At 40.6% G+C, this 23,887-nt stretch overlaps 1 protein-coding gene across 4 annotated transcripts in view; it reads right to left on the bottom strand.

Moving 5' to 3' along the window:
* Positions 1-23,887, bottom strand: part of GRK5 (G protein-coupled receptor kinase 5) — a 165,048-nt gene that overhangs the window by 73,235 nt on the left and 67,926 nt on the right. For all 4 annotated transcript variants that reach the window (XR_014884649.1, XR_014884650.1, XR_014884651.1 and 1 more), the window contains exon 2: positions 22,979-23,074. Coding sequence is in view for 1 of the 4 variants with exons in the window: in XM_085229278.1 (XP_085085404.1) it covers positions 22,979-23,074 (96 nt within the window). In the remaining 3 variants the exon portion in view is untranslated. The remainder of the gene's footprint in view (positions 1-22,978; positions 23,075-23,887) is intronic.

The following is a 23,887-nucleotide window of genomic DNA, read 5'->3' as shown; positions in this document are numbered from 1 at the left end:
AAGTATGCAGGTCTCTAGCCAGGGACAAGGAAATCCCTGCTGCTTACATGCCACATTGAATAAGCAGCCCATGGTTGCAGCCATCAGACTTTAACAGTCTTTATTCCACCCGCAGGAAAAAAGCAATTAACCACAGCATCATGGGAAGCAAACAGGAAGTAATGCAACGCATTCACTTTTGATTAGAGAAAATTTTTATAAGGCACAATATGCCACAATGAAGAATTCAGCTGTAGCATTGCACTGACAACTCCCCAGATCATTAAAGGAACATGACTGAAGTTACAAAGTTCAGCCACAAAACCTAGGAACAACCTAAATGAATGTGGCCCAGGTAGCCTGAATGCCATTCCTCACTGTGCATGCATTCTGGTACAGTCTTTAATTACATCACTGCAAACTTTTTTTCCCACAGGACCTTTGCCTAATTCAGCACACAGAACGGACAGTGCTTACTTAATGAGCAGCTATTCAGTATTCCATTTTCTCCTCTGGTTCAATGTGTGGCCCTACACTTTATTTACTGAACACTAGCAGGCCTGCTCTGGAGACAGAATGATTCATTTCCCCATGGATTTTTCTGCAGCTTTCTCCACTGTAGACTTCGAATACTTTACAATTATTCATGGACCTATTTTCACATCATCTCTAGGAGAAGATGTCATTAATCTGATTTTATAGATAGGGAACTTAAACATCTGAAGAGTAAAGTGAGAAGTATTCACTGATTGGTGCAACTTGATTTTCCATGTACTTAACCTTATACACAACTCACTCTGTTCAAAGCCAATCTTCCATTTGCTTCAGCTGCAGATATTAGTATGGGTACCCAAAAATCTCAAGACAACTACTCAGAAAATGAAAACTGCTCACTTAAAGGCCAACTGTGAAAAACTCATTTTAAGTTACTTGCCTGTCATCACATGAGACCTAGTTTGACCAGAGTGCATCTGTGTCCAGCTCCCACGCATGTCACACAACTGCTCTGCCCATCAAACAATTCCCTTTGCTGCTGCAATTCCCTGTTTACATTTATCACAATTATTACCTCATGCAATGTATGGGGCAGTCATTACATTCTCCCTTATTAAACCACTTAGTTTCATCCCCAAACTAACTCAATCTCTTGAGCTCACTGAACTAGGGCTCCTGGGTAATAAAAGTTTTGTATCATATAACATGAGATACGCTGTATGGGCAGCCTTATTATAAAATCCAGTTTAGGTGCTAACCTAGAAATCTTAATGTTTTAATACATATTTATATGTTTTATTTCCTAAGCTTTAAGGAACTAGAAAATTGGGAAAGAGTCATGGAGTAACAGAGACGCCCTTACTCATTAGAAACAGCCCACCCAAAAAGCTGGGAATGTTAGAATTGGTCATTTTAAAGATATACATTTTTTTAATCACAGTTTTTTCTGAGTTCTTCCATAAGGTTTTTGAAATGAAACTCCATCACGTTGATACCCATAATATACCTGCATTAGCAGAGCTGAAAGAGGGATATCACAGAACCCACTTAGGCTGCTGAGAGCTGAAGGAGCTGATCAGCCTCTGAGGGAGGTGAGTTTCACACCTCATCAGAGGCATTCATAGATATTGGCTGAGTACTTATTCTCTTGTCTGTAGACAAGAGTCTGTCCTTAAATTCAGAGTTTTCCAGCCATTCTCCATCAATTTGTCTTCTTACAACATCCTCACCGTGCCTTTCCCAGCCTCAGCTTTCTTGGCCAAGGAGCACTAGCATTCTCCAGACAGACAAACCTCCTCTCCAACCCCACACCCAGCCTAGTCCTGCTCTTATGACCTTGATTACCTTCTTCAGCTCCATCCTGGTTCTAACACACTGCCTCCTGGCCTCACCAGCACCTCACACCTGCCTCTTGTGTCTGAGTCCTCGCTGGGATTTCCTACTGACCATGTATTTGCAATTCTTATCTTGTTGCTGGTGCTTCCCCTTTCCTCCCTCCTCAGTGTTTTTTTTCCTAGGGTCTCTCTAGATCATGAATTCCCTTTATGGGATCTTTCACTGAAATACACCTAGATGGCCCCTCTTTCCCTTTTGACTCAGAGGATGTGTAAGTAGATGAATAGCAGCAAAATACAGTTAGACTTGGTGAAATCTTGAGAATTTAAAAGAATAGCTATGGTGATGTAATTTCACTTTCAAGACTACTGTGCTTGTTTTCTTGCTGGACTGATGACCTTTCTTTGTATTTCCCAGTGCAGTTTTCAGCCTATTTCTACTAATAAAAAACAAAATCAAAAGCAAAACCCAAAATAAATCAAGTAAAAACAAAAAAAATAAACGAAACAAAACAAAAGCCAAAACAAAAAACAAAAAAACTCAACCCACAGCACAGAAAACATCCAGCATGAAATATTTAATCCTACGTAATTCTGTCAATATCTTAATTTTATAATGTGCAATATTAGGCAACCTTTAAAATGGACCGTGTTACCCAGCTTCCAAGTAACAGCAATCCTTACAAGTTTTGACTTTGGGAAGAACATCTTTATTATTTATTATGTGAGCCAGTTCTGCCCTGCCTGATGATCTTTGATGACCTTGATCTGTGAGCAGTTCCACTGAATTCAGAAGACTTGATTGGATAATTCAGTGACACTATCTTTGAGGGAATCAAAATAAAAATAGCTTCTTTTCCAGATAATTCTTTTTCAGACTAAATAAACAGATATGAAACAGCAAAATTCAAGGAAAAAGAAAGACTTCACAAGATTTTGGCAATGTTTGGTACAATTTTATGTTTTGTAATAATTAAGTATCTATCAGGGATTAATATTACCTTACTTTCCTTGAATTCCATTTAGTCCTTACATTATGCATAATCCACATGAGCTCTCTCCTCTCTCAAAATTTCTGGCACAAATATGAGCCTCTTTGGTAAGGACTCATATGGTTATGAATGTCTGGACAGCCTGAGTAATGAAAGGCCATTTGGGGCTGAACCATTGACCACAGATTTAACTTGCCAGGAAGGATAAAGCATAAAATGTAAATTAGGAACTAATAACCCATTTTCCTTCTGAATCCTCGGTACAGATATGCAGCAAGAAGTGCAGATTATGTTTGAAGAGAGATTTTGGAATAATCTGCAGTTAAAAATATTGTATGGGACCTTGTGTTGTGGCCTCAGAAGAGACTGAATTGTGAGTTGCTGCTGCTGCCCTTGAACCCACTTCAGTCAATGGAAAGTTTCATTGGCACCTGAATTTGTTGCTTTGGGTAGCTGCCTAGCTACCAGTTAAACCCAGCACATAATACTGTCATCAGGGGAAGAGGAATGTGCAGTCCAGCAAGCAAGACATGCATGGAAAAGTACGTTTCTCTCAGCATGTTTTGCAATCTCCGTGCTACTCCCTCCCCATCTTCCTTTCCACTGATCTCATCTGTGGAGGTGAAGTCAAGAAGAAACTGTAGAAAGTAGCACTTGCAGGGCAAAATCATTTAACTGCCTGTTGAGTGCCCAACATCAGCTTAACTTAGCTTTGATATTCTTAGTTGGTCCATCCCATTAACAGAAAGAGACGTTCAGATTTGTTTGTCACTCACGGGATCCAAAGGTAGCTTGAGGTTGTATCAGTTCACACAGTGGATTTGGTATTGGTGTTACAGTGTTGCCCTTATGTTATTGTGCACTAATTTCTTGGGAAACAAGACTACATGTTATTTAAGTCCCAACACAGTATTTCTGTTGTGTTGTGTTCAGAACACATAAAATACATGTTCTTCATGCGTGAACTCCAGTCTCCAGTGACACTGTGTAAGAACGCCCAAGCCTTCAACTCCCCCCCAAGAAAGCCATTGTTCTTGCTCTTCTCACTGCAGCCCAGCTATGAGGAAATGACAAGTTTCCTGTTCCTCAGATAGGTCCAGGACCATCTAAAAATAAAACCTGTGAAACTAGCTTCTTGAATTAATTATGTCCAGGTAAAAATAAACCTGAAACATAAAATGGAATGTCCATGCCCTTGTCCCTAATGAGATCTACAATTGCTTCTCCACCTCATGGCATGCTTCTGTTTTAAGTGAAACCCCGAAGCTTGTTGTCTGACATGGCTGATTAAAGTCACTCTTCAACATCCAGCTCAGTAAGTTTTATCATTATTTGCACCTAGTAAATAAGATAATTTAATCAGTAATTTTGTAAATGAAATAAATGTTCTCAGCCTGCAAAGAGGAAAGGTGTTAGCAAAGGAGACTCCACGGAGGAAGAACTCTTTAATTCATGAATGCACTTAAGTAACAGATCCTCCACACAGCCTCTTTACAAGAGGAAGTCAGTGCTACTTAGCTGCTATGAAACTTACAGACAACAGAGCAGTGGATCACTGCTCCATCCTTGCAGAACTGCCTTGCTGGAACAGAGATCTGCCTGACAAATCTCCCAGAGGACGGCAAAGCAGAGAAAGCGAAGCCCTGCCTATTCGTTCACTCTTCCTGTTATTAATTTGCACTATTATTACTAATAAAGATTATTTTACTGTGCTAATGCCTAATTGTGGCATGGAACCAAGGAGAGCATGGTGCTAGGCACTGAGTAAACAAAGAAAAACAGGGCAGTCCTGCTGCAGTGAATGGAAAGGTTTAGACAATATGAATAAATATCCTTCCCTTTTGAAATCCTATGGAGCCACCTTCCAAGTAATCTCAGGTTCAACCACTATTATTGATGCAGCAGAACAGAATCAAGATTGACTCTGGTAAAGACTCCCTAAAAACACACATTCTGGCAAAAAAGAAACAGACTAAATAAGCCTCTTGAAGAAATACATATTTGTAAAACTGCCCCGATTTAAAAGGTATGTTTTCTGTCCCTCACCCATCACACAGACCCAAGCCTAGGTAACATGCTGAAGATACGTCATGTGATAATTCAGGGACACTCACTAACTCTGTGATAACACAAGAGTAAGCAAATAAACCTGGAGATTGTGAAGCAAAAAAAAAATCCACCATGATCTGGTCTGGTGCATGCTGTCACTATTAACGTGAGCTCATGATCCTGAGAGGAGAGCTGACGTGCCTCACCACAGAGCAGATCTTGGGGATATATTCATTATTAGCAAAGTACAAGCTCAACAGTTTGCTCTGCTATAATGATCCAACAGTGACATTCAGGTGAGCAGCATATAAACATTCAGGCTGGAATTTGGCCAGGGCAGAAGATTGAATATTCTACTCTTAATGAGAAATGCCATATAGGCTGCAATGTCCGAGCAGAGCAGGAATGAGCTCACTTAAAAGATCTCATCTGAAAGTTCCCTACATAACAAGCTACATAGAGCAGCATTTACCAGCCCTGGGAAACATCAAGCATCGAGTTGACTCTGATTGCAACTGCCAAATGTGGTATAGCCCTTGGAGAACATTTACTGTGGATGAAAGCAAGCGAGTTTTGCCTTGGAGAGTCCTAGGTATGTCCCACAGGAAAAAAACTGCAAAAGGTCTCTCTTCCTCCCTGCTCTGTTGGCCAGCTTCTCTTGTACGTACCATCATGCTCTCAAATGAACTCACTCATAATGTGATGACAACCTCCCCATTTTTTGGATGCCAGACTTTAAATGAAAGGAAATTAGGGTGTTTGGAAGGGTGTCACTTTATCCTCTGCCAAAGACCTGGAGAATTTTCTTTCCTTTTTTTTTTTTTTTTTTTTTTTTTTTTTTAAAGGAGCAGCCAAGGCACTTTTGAATCACATAGTCAACCCATTGAGCATGGCTGACTTGCTGTAAAACAAAACTAAACACATTTACTTCATAATTGTCTATTCCTTTTTCTCTTCCAATACATTTTTTCTTCTATTGTTCTATTCACTTCACATGCCCAGGCTCTACTAGTTCTGGCCTTGTATATCTCCCTTTCCCTATCTTCACTTTTCCTGCACATTACTTTCTCTTTCTCTCTCCTAATTTAACCTAGTCTAGTCTAACCTACCCTAATCTCACCTAATCTAGTTTAATCTAATGTCTCCTCTTTCTTCCTTTGCTCTTTTCATATTTCCTGTTCAAACAGAAAGTAACATGGCTACTTCCAACTTCAAATTTATGATTGTGTCTCACAGCAATTCGCTAACAGAGATAACATGATATTTAAGATAAAAATGCCCAGTTTATCATGGCATTTCCTTCAGTTTTGTTGCTCTAACTCCACTGAATTCAGCAGAGTTGTGATGAATGGAAAAACAAGATAGTTGAGCAGGCATTAGGGCTTTTGGTAATTCAGTGTGACTGTCAGTACTCCAGACAGGACCCCATGGGCATTTGCATGCTAGTGGAGACGAGTCTTGTGGGTGCCTGTTGTTACTTATGTAACGATATTCCCATCCTGTTCTATCTATAAATTCACAAGGACTCACTAAACTGTTTATTTTCCATTTGTAACTGTTGAAAGTCTCTAACATGAACTCTAATACTATTCTAAACGCCACTATCTGAAATTAGCTGTAAATCTCTTGTGCTGCTTAAGCTCAAGGAAGTTCACTGATCTTGAAGTTTGGTATCTAGACAACAATCTTCTTTAAATAGCTCGCCCAGAGATATAAGCTAAACAGAAAGGTCATAGACTTGGAAAACCTGGAAGAAATAGCTTCAAGACACTCTCCAGGCAAGGTCAGTAATTCTGCCGTAACACTGACTTTCTCAATACTTTTAATTCTCAGAGGAATATTAAAATATTAATTATCACAATCATGTGAGGTATTCAGTAAAAAACGAGAGTTTTACTTCAGTCTGCTATAGCCTATAGCAATATCAGTAGCCAAACAGATGTAACTCCATATTGTACAAGGGAAGTTCCAATTTATCAGTGAAGTTGGAATGGAAAATATTAAGAGCATCTGGAGACACTATTCCACATCTGCTGAAGATAAAATATGTAATTGTATCAAGTGGGAAAACACATAAGAAATATAGGATTTTCTCGTAAATGTTAGTAATTTACAATTAAATCTGCTTAAAACAGTTAGGCTATATAAGTAATTCATTACTGTTGAGAGTAACACACAGTTTTGACTACATTGCTAAAATCACAGTCTTGACAGTGCCCTCCAACGTTAAGTCCAGTCCCTGGTTATTGCAGGCTCCCATTATCAGACAACACCTTCTAAGGAAAATTACAAAAATTCTCTGTATGTTTCTCTAGTGGACATTGAACATCACTTTCACAGAGCATAGAATTGTTGAATGGCTTGTGTTGGAAAGGACCTTAGAGGCGATCTAGTTCCAACCTACCCTCCTCTGAGGTTGTCAGAAAATGCAGCGATTCACCAGACACACAGCCGTGTCCACAGCTATGCAGATCGTGGCAATGTCCACTGAAAGTTCACCTATCTTGACAACATTGGACTGCTGCAAGCAAGTGCCTTCTTGTCCCTATAGAGCTCTTCAGAAGTCACAGGGGTTGTGCCAGACGGTGGGGCAGTGCCGAAGAACAAACTGCCCCCCTCCTCTGTAAGATCTTCAGTCTGCCATTAATGACTAAAACTGCTATCACGGAGCAGGCCATTTATCCTACCTGGCATACAGGAAAAACTGACTAGTATTTTAACTCAGCTGAAGCATTCAGCAGTAGCCATATGATGAATTGTCATCTTAATTTTCCTTTTTCCCTGATGGGCTGCAAAGGCAAGGAAGCAGTGATGAATGTAGTGGCAGCAACAAGATGTAGCCACACTGATGATTTTTTTCCTCAACATTTATCAGCAAATGCAGATATTTACTGCTTGCAACTCTCCTGTTCATCAGTTTAAATGAAATAAAATGTTAATGCATATTTAGATGTTTTAATTATATTTGAGTCTCCATCATTCTTTTGGTTAGTTAGCAGCAGTCAGATAGGAAGCACTACTGAAGAATGTTCTGGACATAGTCTCCAGCACCTTTTTTTTTTTGGTCAGAGGTTAATGTATTGGTTAAACATTATAGTTTGAGTTCTGCCTTATAATTTTAACCTACTTATTTTTGTTCAGAAAGAAAAACAAAACTTACCGATAGCAAAATGTAAGTGCTGTAGAATGCATCTCCGTGTATCTTGAATGAACATAAGATGCTAATCAGCATCTATCTCTATCCATTGTTGCTTTCTGTTTACCCTACTACCACCCTTTTTTTCTTGTTGCTTGCTACTGCAATATATGACAGAAAGGAGTTGGAGCATTGATAACACTTTAACTATTCTTTTCACTTCCTAACACTCCTTTGCAAAACAATGCATTACACAGGAATGAACAGAAGCTATAAAATGATTAACTTCAGAGTATGACAATTTGTCTATCTCAAAGGACCAGTCCTTTGACATTAAGAATGTTGCATACACATGATTTATTCTGATGTCTTCAGTTCTTTTTAAACAATTCAGCATGAAGCACCACAGCACGATCATCTTCAGTTTGGGTGAAGTCCTTCAGAAACACAAGGTACAACTGCAAGGTCTTAATAAGCCTATGCTGTCACCCTTTTCTGGCTGATACCATGCACACCACATTAAACTACCTGCAATTACACCTTGTGAAGTGCCCTGGACAAATACTTTCTGTTCTTTTCTTGGGAACTTCCATCAGTGCAAAGCCAAAGTGCATGTTACGGTGCTTGTTTTTCAATCCCTGCTTTGGGGTTTTTGATAGCATTTCCATGATTGCCTTAGTGTTCTACTACTTATCTCAGCCCCACACTGCCTCAGAAATCACAGTTTTTATATGCACTTTGCATTGCCTTGAATTAGAGTATGATCTTGTACCATGGCAGTAGCTCTGCAGTTCTCACACACTTTGACCCAATCTGTTTGAGTCTAGGTCTAAATATGATCCAGAGGCCACATTCCTTGTGTTGACTGATAACCTCCTCCTGGCCACAGATAACTATTTGTCCACTTGTCATTTCAGACAGGTCAGTTCTATTTAGTCCTTCACACTGACCACATGGCCTTCCCTTTCTTCAGTGACTGAAGCTGCAGAACAATGCCAAACAAAGATGCTCTGACTCCAGGGATTTCTATGGGGGATCCACATCACTGCTAGCTCTCTTGAACATTTAAGAGTTTTGATGGGACAGAAAGTTCATCAGGACAAGAAAGATGGGGGTGGTTTTGTCCCACAGGTTCAGGGCTGAGTGGGATTTGCTGAGAGGCTTTCCATTTATCATAGAATCATAGAATGGCCTGGGTTGAAAAGGACCACAATAATCATCAAGTCTCAACCCCCTGCTACATGCAGGGTTGCCAACAACCAGACCAGGCTGCCCAGAGCCACATCCAGCCTGGCCTTGAATGCCTCCAGGGATGGGGCATCCACAACCTCCTTGGCAACCTGTTCCAGTGTGTCACCACCTTCTGTGAGAAAAACTTCCTCCAAATATCTAACCTAATCCTCCCCTGTCTCAGTTTAAAACCATTCTCTCTTGTCCTATCACTATCCACCCTTGTAAACAGCCGTTCCCCCTCCTGTTTATACGCTCCCTTCAACTACTGGAAGGTCACAATGAGGTCTCCCCAGGAGCCTTCTCTTCTCCAAGCTAAACAAGCCCAGTTCCCTCAACCTTTCCTCACAGGAGAGGTGCTCCAGCCCTCTGATCATCTTAGTGGCCCCTATGACTGATGAGAAAACTGCAGGCTTCACATTTGAATACAGACCTCTCTGGTGATTCATGCTTTTGCTGGCTTTCTGCACACTTTCTCCCCTTTCAAATGACAGACAAAAGCGTGATACTCTTGAATGGGTTTTGCTTCCTGCATGCCCTGTTCAAGACATGCTGCACGAGGTCTCCGTGACTGCCATTAGTTAGCAGTTGAATTCCAGCTCAAGTGGAAGACACTGAGCCATAATAGCCTAAATATCAGCCATCTGCTGTCTCCATGCCCCAGGCCACGTCACTTGGAATCATTTGAAGAGCTCAGTATCAGCACAGCGACTTGGGCTGGAGAGCAGCCCGAGCTGCGGACACTCTTGGTGGAAGGGTTTCTCTTCTGGAATGCACTTCCCCACTTCAGCTTTAACAGCCCGGATTTCATGACCCCCCAGGTCATCCTGTAAGGTCCATCTGCTTTCCCAGGCTTTGATTGGGGGAGGAGAAAGTTGGGAAATTATAAGGCCACCATAGGAAATGGTTAGTAGCATCATGGAAGGAAGAGGTTATGCCTTGAGACATTGACTCAGTGGACAAAAATTATACTGATACTAAGAAAATCTACCCAGGAAACAGAATGGAGAACTGTAACTATGCTGAAGAAATAAACACTTATTGACTTTATGGGATACAAGACAGAGTATTTTTATAAACTGATAAGTAAAATTGTTCTGATTAAGGTTTTAAAGTCTATAAATAAAAAAAAAAGAGATAAAACAAATGAGTGGGAAATACTTCCATGGTGAGTCTGAAAAGGAAGAGGGGAGATAATTCCATTAAGAAATTGTTCCAAGAAATCATTTTAAATATTTTGTACTGATCTCTTTGTCTTCTAGCTCCTCAGAAGAAATCACCTCTTGTATTATGCCATTCAAAATGAATTATGCTTTCAATTTTCCTTGTTTCCTGTTATATTCATACCAAACTACTACAATGTGCACAGGAAAGAATCCAGCGAAAACAACTAATCATACTATATGCTAGGAATGGTTTTCTTCAGATGGCTTTAATTCTGAAGACAAAGGTCAGCAATTTACCACAAACAAAGAATTTAATATTTCCTCCACTTGTGAGCAGTATACTTCCATGGCCTTCACATTGTTCTTCTACTGGGCTTAGAAAACTTTCTATAAAGGCAGCTCTTTTTTTTTCTTTTTTTTCTTTTTCTTTCTGTGAGACTTAAAGTTGTGAATGCTATGAGTGAGCTACCAAATTTACTATAAAGGTCCTGTACCACACACTTACTTAATTAACACATTTTGTAAGCACTGTGATAAAAGGCTCCTTGTAGCTGAGCATTTCTTGTTTCAACACATGACCACGTTGATGCATGAAGGCAGGGACAGTGCATGCTGAACCTTGCACCTCCCACTGCCTTTCATACTGACTGAGCAATCTGTCTCAGAGCAATAAGGGGAATGGACAAGTTGTGCTTTGAAACTGGGAAGAAAGGGAAAGACAGCTGTAAATGTGCATTATTTAAAATGCTGTAGGACGAGAAACAGATGCTTGTGGAGTTGCAAGTTACACAGCTTATGCTGTCAGTTGGCAAGCGAAACTGGTATCAAATCCACAGCTATGCAAAATCCACTGCCACAACTGGCATCCAGGATGGCAGTGCTGGCCAAGACTGAGAGATTGTGGGTGTGGAAATTTTCCTCTCTGCTCTGATCCCTCCCAGGGTGGAGGTGCAATGGCAAGTCAGGTAGGGGAAATCACACTGCACCTGTCTGCAAGATATACACAGCATTTCTCTTTCAAGAGCTGGCTGTGTATTTATTACCTGTCAGCAGGACTTACATTCACTGAAACGGAGAAAAAAAGAGAGGAAGAAAAGCAAAGTGGTGTGTTTGCTTTCTGATGATCCATATCTCACAGCTAAAGCTTCCAGCTGAACTGCCAGTGTCTTTTCTGTAGTATTCAAAGGAAGACGCTTCTGATCCCTCCCCAGTGGACGTTGTAAATGGGTGAGTTGGCAGCAAGCTGCAGTTCCCTTCCTTATTGCTGCCTACCAAGGAGGGAAACCCTGGAAAACTGCCAGATCTAGAGACTTGTTAGGGAAATACTATTTTGCTGATGGGAGGACAAGAAAGGATGAGGCAGAATTCCATATAATTCTGTCAGCTAAAACATTGTTTTGATTTTCATCAGTAAAAAGAAGCTAGCAGCTAATTTATGCACAGGATAAAGGCTTTTTTGAGGAGACATAATTTAGTATCATCACTCCCCAGCAACTACTGAGACAGAAGGTTAGGATCACTGGGGCTTAGGAAATAGCCATAATCTCTCCTTGGGCTGATGGACAAGCTTCCAGCTGGTCTCATATTGTGTGAGAAAAGGTAAAGGAATATCTTATCTGCACAGTGAATTAGAGTGAGCATTTATGGACCTTCTTCTAGATTTCAGGCGGTCTGTAGATGTAGTAATTGTGCATGATGGCTACTTTCCACTCAATTCAACACTGCTATTGAGAATAAAATCCTATCCCTTTTTTTTTTCAACCAGAATGGCAGGTCTCCATCAAGGCTCCTTTAGGATTTGGAACACAGATCAGTTCCAGAAAACTTGTGAAAACCACAGGGCTACAGGGTGGATCCATGTCTTCCTTCTCTCTGTGCCGGCCCTGTCGTAATCCCAGGCTGTACTAATGCATGAGGCCCGTTGCAGCACTCAGTGGGAGTAACCACAACCTTGTGTGACCTTTGCATTGGCAGCTCCTCCTGAGTTTGTAACTCTGCATTGCCGCCTTCCAGTCCTTCAGATCTTGCCTAAATAAGTTGATTTGTAACTCATAAGAAAGGCTCTGGCCTCCAAGAAGACTTTGAAGTAGACTCTAAGAAAGACATTAGCCCTAGTCATAGGACAAGGGGCTGTCAGTAGCAAAGAACAGTGAGGAAAGGCTGTAATTCTCACAGCTCTGACCAGTGATTCATAGTCACACTAGCATAGGCAATACTGGCATAGACAATATTTTTAGAAGGTTTTTTTTTTTTTTTTTTTTTTTTTTCCATGGAAGATAATGACATTATGGTGCTCCCCTGACATCCACAGTCTCCTGGGCAGGGATGAAAGCAGCCTTAGAAGGAAAGAGGCTCTACCTTGGAGGAAGAAACTCACAGTGGAGCTAAGAATGGTCATGAGGTCCACTCCCAGTACAAGGGCTGCTTAATAGCTGCTCTTTTCACTTTGGCTTTTTTTTTCTTCTCCCAGGCAGTAAGGCCTCAGGAATACTCCCACTGACTATGCAAAAAGGATGTCCACTTCCTTACTGCCAGGTCTCCCCTCAGCCCACCCACACTCTGTCTTCCATTCTCCCTTCTTCTTGGGCCCTTATGCCTGCAGAGGCCTCCAGCAGCTCACAGTGCTACGCATTCCCACCCCAGGGCAGTTAGCCCATGTCCATGATCAGAGTGAATACGTCATAGTTTGCTACATTAAATCAAATGCTCCATGCTATTCAGTAAGTTCTGCACCATGGGTTTCTCTCTTCTGTGCTTTGGAGTCAGTGATGTAGCTCTGCAGTGTGACCTCACTTGAGGCTCTGTGTGTTGAGGTTATCATTCAGGATACATATGCTTAAAGGTACAATGCTATGAATGCAATACCCAAGTGCTGAATGTTGTTTGTTTGGACTGATCAGAGTATTTCTGAAGTGACTGATACAAAGTTCTTCCTGTGCTCAAAACCATTTTTCTCTACAAACCATGTTTACAAACGCAAAAAATAATTTGAACCTGTTGTTAGAAAAGCCTGAAAGCAATTCAGGACTGTTTCAAAATTGCAAACACTTGTGTGTAGCTGAGCCTGATTCTGCTCTCAAGAACAGCCTTACATCAATTAGTTAACACTGCTTCTTGTAACCTGTCTAGGTGAGAGCTCAGAAAATCAATGTGATGTGAACAGACCCTCAGGGTGCCACTGTGCAAATACAAGACAGGCGCAGGGCAAAAGGATGGTGAATCTGACAGCTAGAAAGAAATTCACAACTAATTACAGAGATTATATTTTTATGGATCGTATGAAAACAGTGAGAGTTCTCATATTTTGTAACCAATTATTCTTCTGTAAAGGGAAGAACTTCCACATTTTTCTTAATATACTACATTTTGATTTGACTTCAATGACTTGGTCCTCAGTATATTTTTAAGGAGCATAGGATTTCAGATTTTCTGTTTCAGTTTTTGTGCTGAACTTTACCAATTCCAGAATAACAAGGAGCTCTTCAGCAAAATCAAATACTAACCTACCTTCCTCCCCAACCCCAGCAGATTTTTCAGAGTTTGCATTATTCCATCTTGCTCTACAGTGTCACTTCCCTTTGCTGCACTTAACTCACTAATCCTTGCTGTTACATCATCCAGGAGAAAGCAATTTGAGGTAGAGAATATTTTTATTTCACTTGCATTAGAGTTTCCTGGCATTGAATTTGTATGGTAGAAATGCAAGTAAATAAAAAGTACTGGCATAACCAAGAACACTATTCAGAAATGGTCTTAACTCTTTCTTCTACCCTGCTGAGCAAGAGTTCAATTTTAATATTGACACTTAGCAGAATTCACAATCATGCTTCAATTTCTGATCTATAGAGCACAAAGGAAAAATTCCAATTATCACCTCTAATGTGTTCTCAAAGCAGCACATAGTGATTATCTGGAAAGTAAAGGGAATCACTCAGTGACTCCAGGGATTCAGCCAAACAGCCAAAAATCTAGTTTTTAACACTCCCCAAATGATTTCCCACACATTATGTCCTAAAAACAGAATTGAAGATGATGTGTGGGACTACCCTAGAAGATCTCAACCTCTCTTCTCCTCAAAAGCCAGAAGCTAAAAGCAGTAGGATAATAATGGGCTAGCTTTGCACTAAGGTACTTTATCTGGGTCTTGCATCAGACGTGGTCTTAGAAGGAGTGTGAATACTGATCCTGTTAACCCATGAACTAATTTGCAGTGACTTATATTTAAAACTGAAATACTGTATTTACAGTATTCTGTTGTCCATCTGCACTGTCATGAAAAAAACAACGGAATGAGTGAGACTAAAGAACACGGATCAAGGACCTTCACAAAGAAGAAGTACACATCGTGCTTTGTGGCAAAGACTGTTTCAGTAAAAGAAATGCCACAAAGGTAGACATAAAGTTGGGGGAAGAAAGTGCAAGACTGCTTTTATATACTGTGGATATTCAGTAGAACGTATATAAAATACCTGAATTTTGATTCATTCAGAACATTTTCTAGCAAAGCCTAGAATAAAACCCAGCCATAATAATCTTAGAGGCCTCTGTAACAACTAGAAGAAACTGAATCAAAATACTGCTTCCTCTACCACCAACCCAATGAGTTATTTTTCTTGACAAACATTAGTTAAGGTTAACTGCATCCCCCCCCAAGAACCTGAACGCATCCCAGCTCAAGGATTTTAGGCTGCTCATCACATGAGTGCACTTCACCTATGATCCAGTAAATCTTTTCACTTTTTCCTCAGTACAGTTCTCTGCTTCCATTATAAGAGGACTCCTGTACAACTTAAGGGAAACGTTCTCACTGACTTAGCAGAGCTGAAAGAGACAACAAAACCTTTCTTTACTTTCTTTGCCCTGTCACCTTCTTTCCATTAATATCAGTAGCAAAGTTACAATTGAGTTCAAAGGGAAGGAGTAAGTTTTTATCATAAATGTAGTCCTACCTCTCATTCCCCATATACAGCAAATGCTAACTTGGTTCTGAAATAAATTTCCTTAATAACCAAGTACTACTATTTAACAGGACCCATGAGCATTTCTATAGCATTTTACAATTCCAAATCACTGCATAAGTATTAATTAGCCTTAATGACTCATATTACCTAATAAGATAATGAAAAGCCCCGCAGCTCACAATATCTATTTCTATTTTCAGGAAGAGATGAAATGATCTTTTTAAAAGAATATGTTCTCTTTTAATTCTTTTTCTGCAAATCTCTGTCGTAACTTCTGTAAAAAATTCAGAGTGTATTGTGATATTTTTTTCTTCATTTGTGAAGACCACTTTATTGCTGCAGCCTTTGCCGCAGAATAAAAATACAGAGGTTTAAAGACAATATTTATACCTTAGGAGGCTTTCTGTTGAAGGACTATTCATTGAGTGTGGACTCAGTGCTTGGTAAGGAGATGTGGATTTGCTGCCTGTTCTTTATGGAGAATAGCAATGTCTTTCTTGGTTTCTTTCTGGGTTGCCACTGCCAAGGTAATGCTTAATGGATTAAGTCTTGTGAAATAAATTCTGTAAATAGAATGTGGGCTGAGATCATTTCAACTCATTTCCCCTGCGTCCCCTTCCCGTCCTGGAAGCTGTCAAGTACAAGCAGCCTGCAAGCAGCCTGTTCTCTCAGTGTTAGTCTTGAGTCTCACTAGATGCATAAAACAGCTTGTTTTTTGCATACTTTCTGTGATGGCATTAAAAAAACTGGAAAGAAAAAAAAGTTTTCAATTCCACCCATTGCTATAAACTGGATATAGCTAATCTTGCAAGGTCACCAAACATTGCTCTGTTTGTTCATCATTAGAGAACTAGAAACCTATGTTTATGATAGAATGATAGTTGAATCTGAAGGATTTTAAAGAAAAGAACAGAACCAACTGTGGGTTTGTAAACAAACAAAGTGGTTTTGACGTCAGTCACATAATTTCATGGGCTGGAACAGTATCATGCAGCTAGTGCTTGCCCCTGAAGAGTTTCTAATTTAATTTAGATGCATTCGTGATATGGGACAGCACATCAAATCCAAGAAACTTCAGGGTACTGCTGAAGGCCAGGTCTATGCTGAAAAGGTTGTATAAGCCATGTTTTAAAAGAGCAACAGAGCCCTTCTGGCTCAAGGAGAAGGGACAGTTGTGTCTACAGAAGATGAACAGACAGAAAGACAGACAGAAAGGTGAGAAGGGGGGAGAGAGGAAGAAAGGAAGGGAAGGCAGGAAGGCATGGAGGAAGGCAGGAAGGCAGGAAGGCAGGAAGGAAGGAAGGAAGGAAGGAAGGAAGGAAGGAAGGAAGAAGAAAAAGAGAAGAAAAAGAAAAAGGGGCAGAACAGAAGGGAAGCATTCAGAGCAAAGACTGTCAAAGGGAAGGACTTTGTGTGTTCATTAGAAATAAATCAGTTTGAAGATCTTTTTCTGCATTGATGCTATCCAGAAAATCTGCATAACTTTTTCCAGAGCAGTAAATTCTACCCACATGTTTCAACAATTCTTCCAGTTTTGCTCTCAGTCCTCCTTGGGTTCCTCTCCCTCTGTGCTCTGTCCACAGAGAACAGCTCATGCAGAGAGAGCTTCTGCTCCATGCCAACAAGCATGGTTGGGCTGCCTCAAGTGCAGGTGCACAAAGTGCAATTGACACAGAACCATGCAGAGCAGCCAAGTAGCCTTGCTTTGTGCCCTAGACATAGGCACAAACCTTGATCAGGAGCTTCTATCTGGATGATGCAAAAACACCAGAAGTTACCACTTCACTGTTTCTGAAAGCGACTGAAATATGTCTTATGTGCAGTTAGCTAAGGGTACTGATGTGGGAAAATATATTCTCATACAGAGCACAGTTCTGAGAGCTGTAAGAAAAAAAACATCTAGTATCAACTGAATTTAAAGGGATTCCCTGTATGGAAGAAAATTATTTGTGAGCACATGTGGACTTTAAATGATACAGAGAAGAGTTCATAGTTTCTTGAATTTCTCTGGAACCATATTTCAATGAATAGTAGAGCCATGATACATCATGCTGATTTTTGGTTTTATTTACTGGATTGTATTATGTACTCCACTTATTCCAGTTCCCCTAGGGTATGTGAGAACTTGGCGCAGCATGCAGACACCACCAGCATCATCCCAACACAGCCAGACATCTGCCTACGTGTTTGGGGAGAGAACAGGAGATACCTCCCCTTTCTGCTATTTCACTCCACAGAATCCTAACTACTTGCTGAATAACAACTTCCAATAAAAATGTAGGGGTTTTTTGGTGTTGTTTTCTTTTTTTTTTTTTTTTCCCCAAGAAAAGCTGATACTTCTGACACAAACATATTTCTCAAAAACTCAACCTCTAGTTTTGGCCATAAAAACGTGAGCAGCCTTTGATGCGATATTCAGACAGATATTATCACAGAAGTTATAACTTAGTTATAGCTACTTGTGGAGTTATTTACAGCAGAAGGAAAAGTTCAGTTCCTTCCCTTGATCTATTTGTGGGCTTCAGGACCTTCCAAACCTTGCTTTTTAATCACTGTAAACACCAGAGCTGAAGAGTTTGGCCATTTCTTTGTGCACTGATTGGATCAGGCTTTTGATGCCATAGAATCCTGGTGCAGAGCAGAGGTGCAGAAGCTACTGTACATGAGACAACAGGGCTATAGTAGCAGTATTTCTGCCACAGGATGGAGCTCAGCGCAGGCTGCAAAACATTTCTAGGAGACTGGATAAATAGTCAAGCATTTCTCTGTCACTGATGGCCATACTGCTGCTTGCTGCTTGCTACACAAACCTATGCTGGCTACCTAGAAAAGCTCAGCTGGGCAGGTCTATACTTCGTTGCAGTGCTTGCAGCCACCAGGGAGATCAAAAGTGACTGAAAAAATCACATAGGTGAAGGTCTCAATTGAAAAAGTTCAATACAAAAAAGAGGGGAAAAAAAGAGCCAGTTTTTGTTAAAAGTGACGTGTGAGCTCTGCGTCTTCAGTTGTGCCCCACTTACTCAGTTTACCATCTCTTCAAAGCATTTCTCACACAGAAGGGTATTTTTAATGACATTGAAAAGAACTCACCAGAAGTAGAAGCTCAAGCTCCTTTTACCCTGAATAAATGGGATACAAACATCACATAAAAGATTAAATTACACTGGGAAGATTTTTCTCCCCTTTTTAACCACATATGGCCAAATTTGGAAGTGATCTTTCTAACTGTAAAATCTTACTGAACTGAACAATTTAGCAAAAAATATCATCAAGGTTATCCATCTACCAGAATACAACGCATAACCAGAGCCTCCTTGACTGAAGGGGTTAAGCTTTTCTGCAATAATGCAACAAATCACTCCCTGCAACAAACAGAAGACACATTCTAAGGCAGTTTTCCCACAAACTTCAGTCTATGGGAAAAAAATCCTGATTTATTATATAGCATTTGGACAGTTATGAATGAAAATTTGCCAAAGATCAGAATAATCAAGTCTTTCAGCCAAGCAGTTCTTAATGAAAGAAAAAAAGCACAGAATGGATCTGAGCAAAATAAATAAAAATTCCAGACTTTTAACCAACAGAACCTGTTGCATCACTCAGAAATATTCACAGACATCCAGAATCTTTTATTATCAAAAAGACACTCTGGCCTTTAAAATTACAACTTCTTGATTTTTGTTTACTGATGGCCTTTAAACCAGAGAGTATCACTAACATGTGGCATCTGGTCATGCCATGTTTCTCAAACGAAAGAGTTTTTAAGGCTGCACTTTGATATTTTTTCCTTTCCCTCAAAATGTCTCTTTTGCAAAGCTATCATCTATGAATTTTAAGGGTAGCAGCAAACCATTTACTAACAGTATCCATTGATATTGATACCAGTGAGAACACCGATTCATTGCCATTAATGTCTGAAAGACAGAATCACAGAATGGCAGGGCTTGGAAGGGATCTGCAGAGATCACTGAGTCCAACCCCCTGCTAAAGCAGGCTCCCTGCAATAGGTCACACAGGTAGATGTCCAGATGGGTTTTGAATATCTCCGGAGAAGGAGAGTCCATAACTCTCTGGGCAGCCTGTTCCAGTGCTCTGCTACCCTTACCATAAAGAAGTTCTACATGTTTGCTTGGAACTTCCTACGTTGAAGTTTTAGACTGGCTCCTTCTCCTATCGCTGTGCACCACCAATATGGCGAAATGGATGAGCCTGGACTCATCCATTTGCCTCCCACCTCTCTTTAGACATTTATTAACATTAATCAGATCCTCTCACAGTCTTCTCCTCAGGCTGGAGAGATTCAGGTCATCCAGCCTTTCCTCACATAGGAGATGAAGACTTATAGGAGATCCCTGTCTTTTTTGAACGAGGGAGCAGAGAACTGGACACAGTAGTCTAAATGTGGCCTCATCAAGGCAGAATGGAGTGGGAGGATCACCTCCATCGACCTGCTGGCCACTCCCTTTTTAATACACCCCAGGATACCACTGGCCTTCTTGGCCACAAAGGCACACTGCAGGCTGACGGCCAAAGTGTTGTCCACTAGAACATCTGGGTCTTTCTTTGCAAAGCTCCTCTCCAGCAGGTCATCCCCTAACCTGTACTGAGTTTTCATTGATTGAAAGGACTACTAACACCAAAGTTATCCTGGAAAAGGTTACCTATTTTTATGCAGTTTGCCTTTGGAGAAGGAAAGGGGGCTGCAAGCAGTTTCATAGCATATTCACAGCAAATAGGTGAGCCTCTCTCAGAGGCCAGGCACAGCATTCATGTGGCATCCCTCTGAACGCCTGCCCTGCTGTGCCCCTTGCCCATTAATTAGCACACAATGGAGGCCACAGAATTTTCCTGCAAAAGGTATTGTGAGCTTTGGACACAAAAGAAAGTAGAAAAGATCCTTGGTTTTATGGCATTTTCAGTAAAGATGTTTCCAGTTTTCGTTTATTTATCAAAAGACACTGACAACTCTTGGTTGTTTTGATTTTTGTTTCTGTGCACAAGAGGGGAAAAAAGGGTTTTACTAAGCGAGTCTTTCAGTAAGACACCAGATGATGGATAGTCAAACACAGAGACTCCTGTAAACACAGAGGGAACCAAAAGGTATGAACTGACTCATAATTGTGTCAACACAGGTCGCAGACCCTTGGTTTATTCCAGCCTTCCTGTTTTTCACAGATTTCTTTTCACACCACGCTATTTTTTTTAGGACACAGTCTCTTTTCAGAACATCTTAGTGGGGTGCAAAAGCACGTATGTCTTTACACCAGAATAGGGGCATTTACACACACGTAGGCTCTATTCCACAATTACAACAGCAGCATTTTCCACCCATGGCTTACGTCTGCATTAAATGAAGCAGAGCCTTTCTGCATAGCAGTTAATTCTAGCTCTAATCAAAAAGGAGAAAAGGTCCAGTCCATCTTGTTCCCATTCTTAGCTTTTCCATGGAGGCTTTTGGGAAGTATCCAGAACAAAACCTCAGCAACCTAATCCTCTGGTTCATGCGATGTACTTTTTTTTTTAACATGTGGCAAAGTGGCAAGACTGTCTGACCAGGAGTGCTGTGAGGCTGACACACAGAAAAGAGTTCTATGGTGAGCAGAACCTACCAATATTTATCTTGATCCCTAAACACATTGAATTGAGGTTGTGTCCTTTTCCTTGTATAAAATCATTCTTCTCTGTTGGTTGCCAATTTTCTTAGAGATTGGCAAAAAAAAGTCTCTCTGTGGTCTCTATTTCATCATCAAATTAGGCCGGCACTGACCAGCAGACCCAGAAGTTGTCAGGGAAGGAATTGATGGCATACACACCATGCAGCTGGATCCACTGCAAGTCATCAAGCAGTTCAGCTAGCAGATGACTCAAGAAGGATGGTTAAACATATTCCCTCATAGTATCACCTGTGAAGATACCCTGTCACCTGAATTCCTGATTTCCTGTTAAAGGGCTTGCAGAAAAGGTGTGTCAAAGCCAGGAGAGTTGCTGTGCAAGATAATCTTCCCCCACACATTACCATGAGGGCCTCGGATCAGCCACACACACGTAAATGATTCAGTGCAATAGACCCAGAGGATCTGGCTCATCTGAGGTGAGTCAGACCTACTGTATGAACAAGGGGAAGTTTATAAACAGCATCTGTTGGTCTGAGATGCTTCAACCTTGGCCATATTCCTGAGAAGAGGTAGCATCAGCAAGGATGGATAACCTGATACAGGCTGAGCAGTGCTCACTTCTGTGTCATCTCACACAATTCCCCGGGAAAGCTGCTCAAGTAAGCCAGAGTCACAGAAAAAGGACTGTGACCTGTTGTGTTTTGTGTAAGGAAAAAGCTGCCACCAAAAATGTCAGAAGCAGTATTTCAGAAGCAAAAATAATTTGCAGACTTTTTTTAAACTACTAATTTTGAAATATTTTATGTCTTTGCAAAAATTAAGACTCTTATATGGTGCAGATTTCCCTTGTAAAAACTCGGGTTAATGGGACAATGGAGAGAATTCCCCATGCAAATTACAATAGATTAAGTTAAATTTGCTTCCTTTACATTTAGAAATAATTCCAGTTTTTGTAGTTCTGCAGAGAGACTAAATGGCCACGAACTGGAAAAACCTACTCTCTTCTTCTGCTTCACTGCTTTTTCTATACCTCCTTTTAGCTCTACAGCAAAAGATGAGGGAAGTGAAATTTACTGAAAGAGACCATGAAGAGAGTTTCAAAACATTGTACATATTTTCTCTCCATAAACATGCTGTGAAATTTGTATGTAAATAGTGCCAGGGCACTGCCAGTCAGAACCCAGGAATTCACCCAAGTAAGACAAATTGTGATGCTCACTATCTCAGCTTCTTGCCTTTCATTCATATATTGTCAGTGTCTGGATTTTATGTCAAAGTGGTGGAAAAAAGGGAATCTCAGATTGCTGAAATTAACCTCTTGCAGTGAGATCAGTAAAAGTGAGCTTTCCACTGACACTTCACAAAGAGATACCCGCTATCTTTGTTTAGCAAGGCAGCAGTCAAATGCTGAATGTCAAAATTTGTCAGGTATGAGCAGAAGAAATGCTGTGCTGTGGAAATGGCCACTGCAAGCTCCCTTTCCAAATCTGCAGTGTTTGGTCCACATCAATAAAATAATTAAAAAAAAACAACAACTACATTTTATACGTCCTATTAAGAAACTGCATAAAGACAGTATTGTGATATCAATGCAGGATAGTACTGTTGAGCAAACCTGCCTGGCACGAGGACAGTGGTTGCCACTTCAAACATCATACCCAATGTATAATTAATATTAACCCTCATCTATAACAGCAATCTCATTGCTTTCATAAATTCTCACTTCCTTCTTGATAAAGAGCTACATATTACAAGGTAATGCAGGATGCAATGCAAGGATTCATTTCTGCATGTCCTTTTACAGTTACACTGGCTGTGGAAGGTACCAAGTCAAAGCACATGTTCTATATGCCAGAAAATGTTGATTTTGCATGGCAGCATCACAGAAGCTATACATACTGTGTGATCACCTCTAAAGTGATTCTATTTAATGAGTAACTTTAATGCAGTTCTGCTGAGCCAGTTTTGACAGCACATTTTATGTATGCAACGACTTCAAGAAAAAAGGGATAGGCTCTTACCTATTGTTTTTCGGAGATCTTCGCACTGGCTAATGTGAGGGAATTTCAAGATTTCCTTCCACTTTTTGCTTTTGCCTTTGCGTTTCCCTCCACCCCCTGCAGAGAAAGAAAGATTGGGATTAGATTGCTTTGGGTGCCACTCCCAGTCCAGAATTCACCAGCCCAATCATAGCTCTTATGGATATCTTTAATAACTGAAGCTGAGACATTGTGGGTAGATCGAATTGTCTTGTCTGGATGTCCCAAGGAAATGGCATCTGTAAGAAGGCTGGGTTGGTAAAGGCCAGGAGTTTCTGGCTCACCAGATCCAGTTCAGATGGTAGTGTCTGAGCTTAGCATCTCCAACATAATCTCTGCTTCAACTTACAGCCATTTCTTTTTAGTCAGATAGCCTTGTATTTATAAGCATATAATTATGATTCACATCTTTTCAATCCCTTTCTGGTTTCAGGATGAACCCTGATTTCACCCCAAAAGAAGGACTGGAAACTGAAGACCAACATTCTGTACTTGCCTTCATCCTTCACATTGCATACTCAGCTGATGGTACACACATAGGTCACTGCTACGTAAGCATTCTCCTCAGAGGGAGGACAATAGTGGGAGAAAATCAATAAAATATCCTCCATGATAATGAATCACAGAATCATAGAATCAGTCATTTGAGTTGGAAGAGGCTGTTAGCCCAAGTCCTCTGCAGTGAACAGGGACATCTACAGCTAGAATCTCCCTCATAAATGTCCCTTCATAAATACCCTACTGAAGGCACCGCCAGCAGCAAAGTGCACATCCAAATTCATCAGCCAAGTTATCTGCCCTTGGTGCTGATCCCTCACGCCGCTCACATGCACCTCATTCCCCCTTCTTGTCACTCTACCTCTTTCTCCCTTTCCTTTCCCACTGGTTCCT

This window comes from Meleagris gallopavo, chromosome 8 (assembly GCF_905368555.1).
Source record: "Meleagris gallopavo chromosome 8, MGAL_WU_HG_1.1, whole genome shotgun sequence".
Lineage (NCBI taxonomy): Eukaryota > Metazoa > Chordata > Aves > Galliformes > Phasianidae > Meleagris > Meleagris gallopavo.
This window is presented reverse-complemented; position numbering and strand designations above follow the sequence as displayed.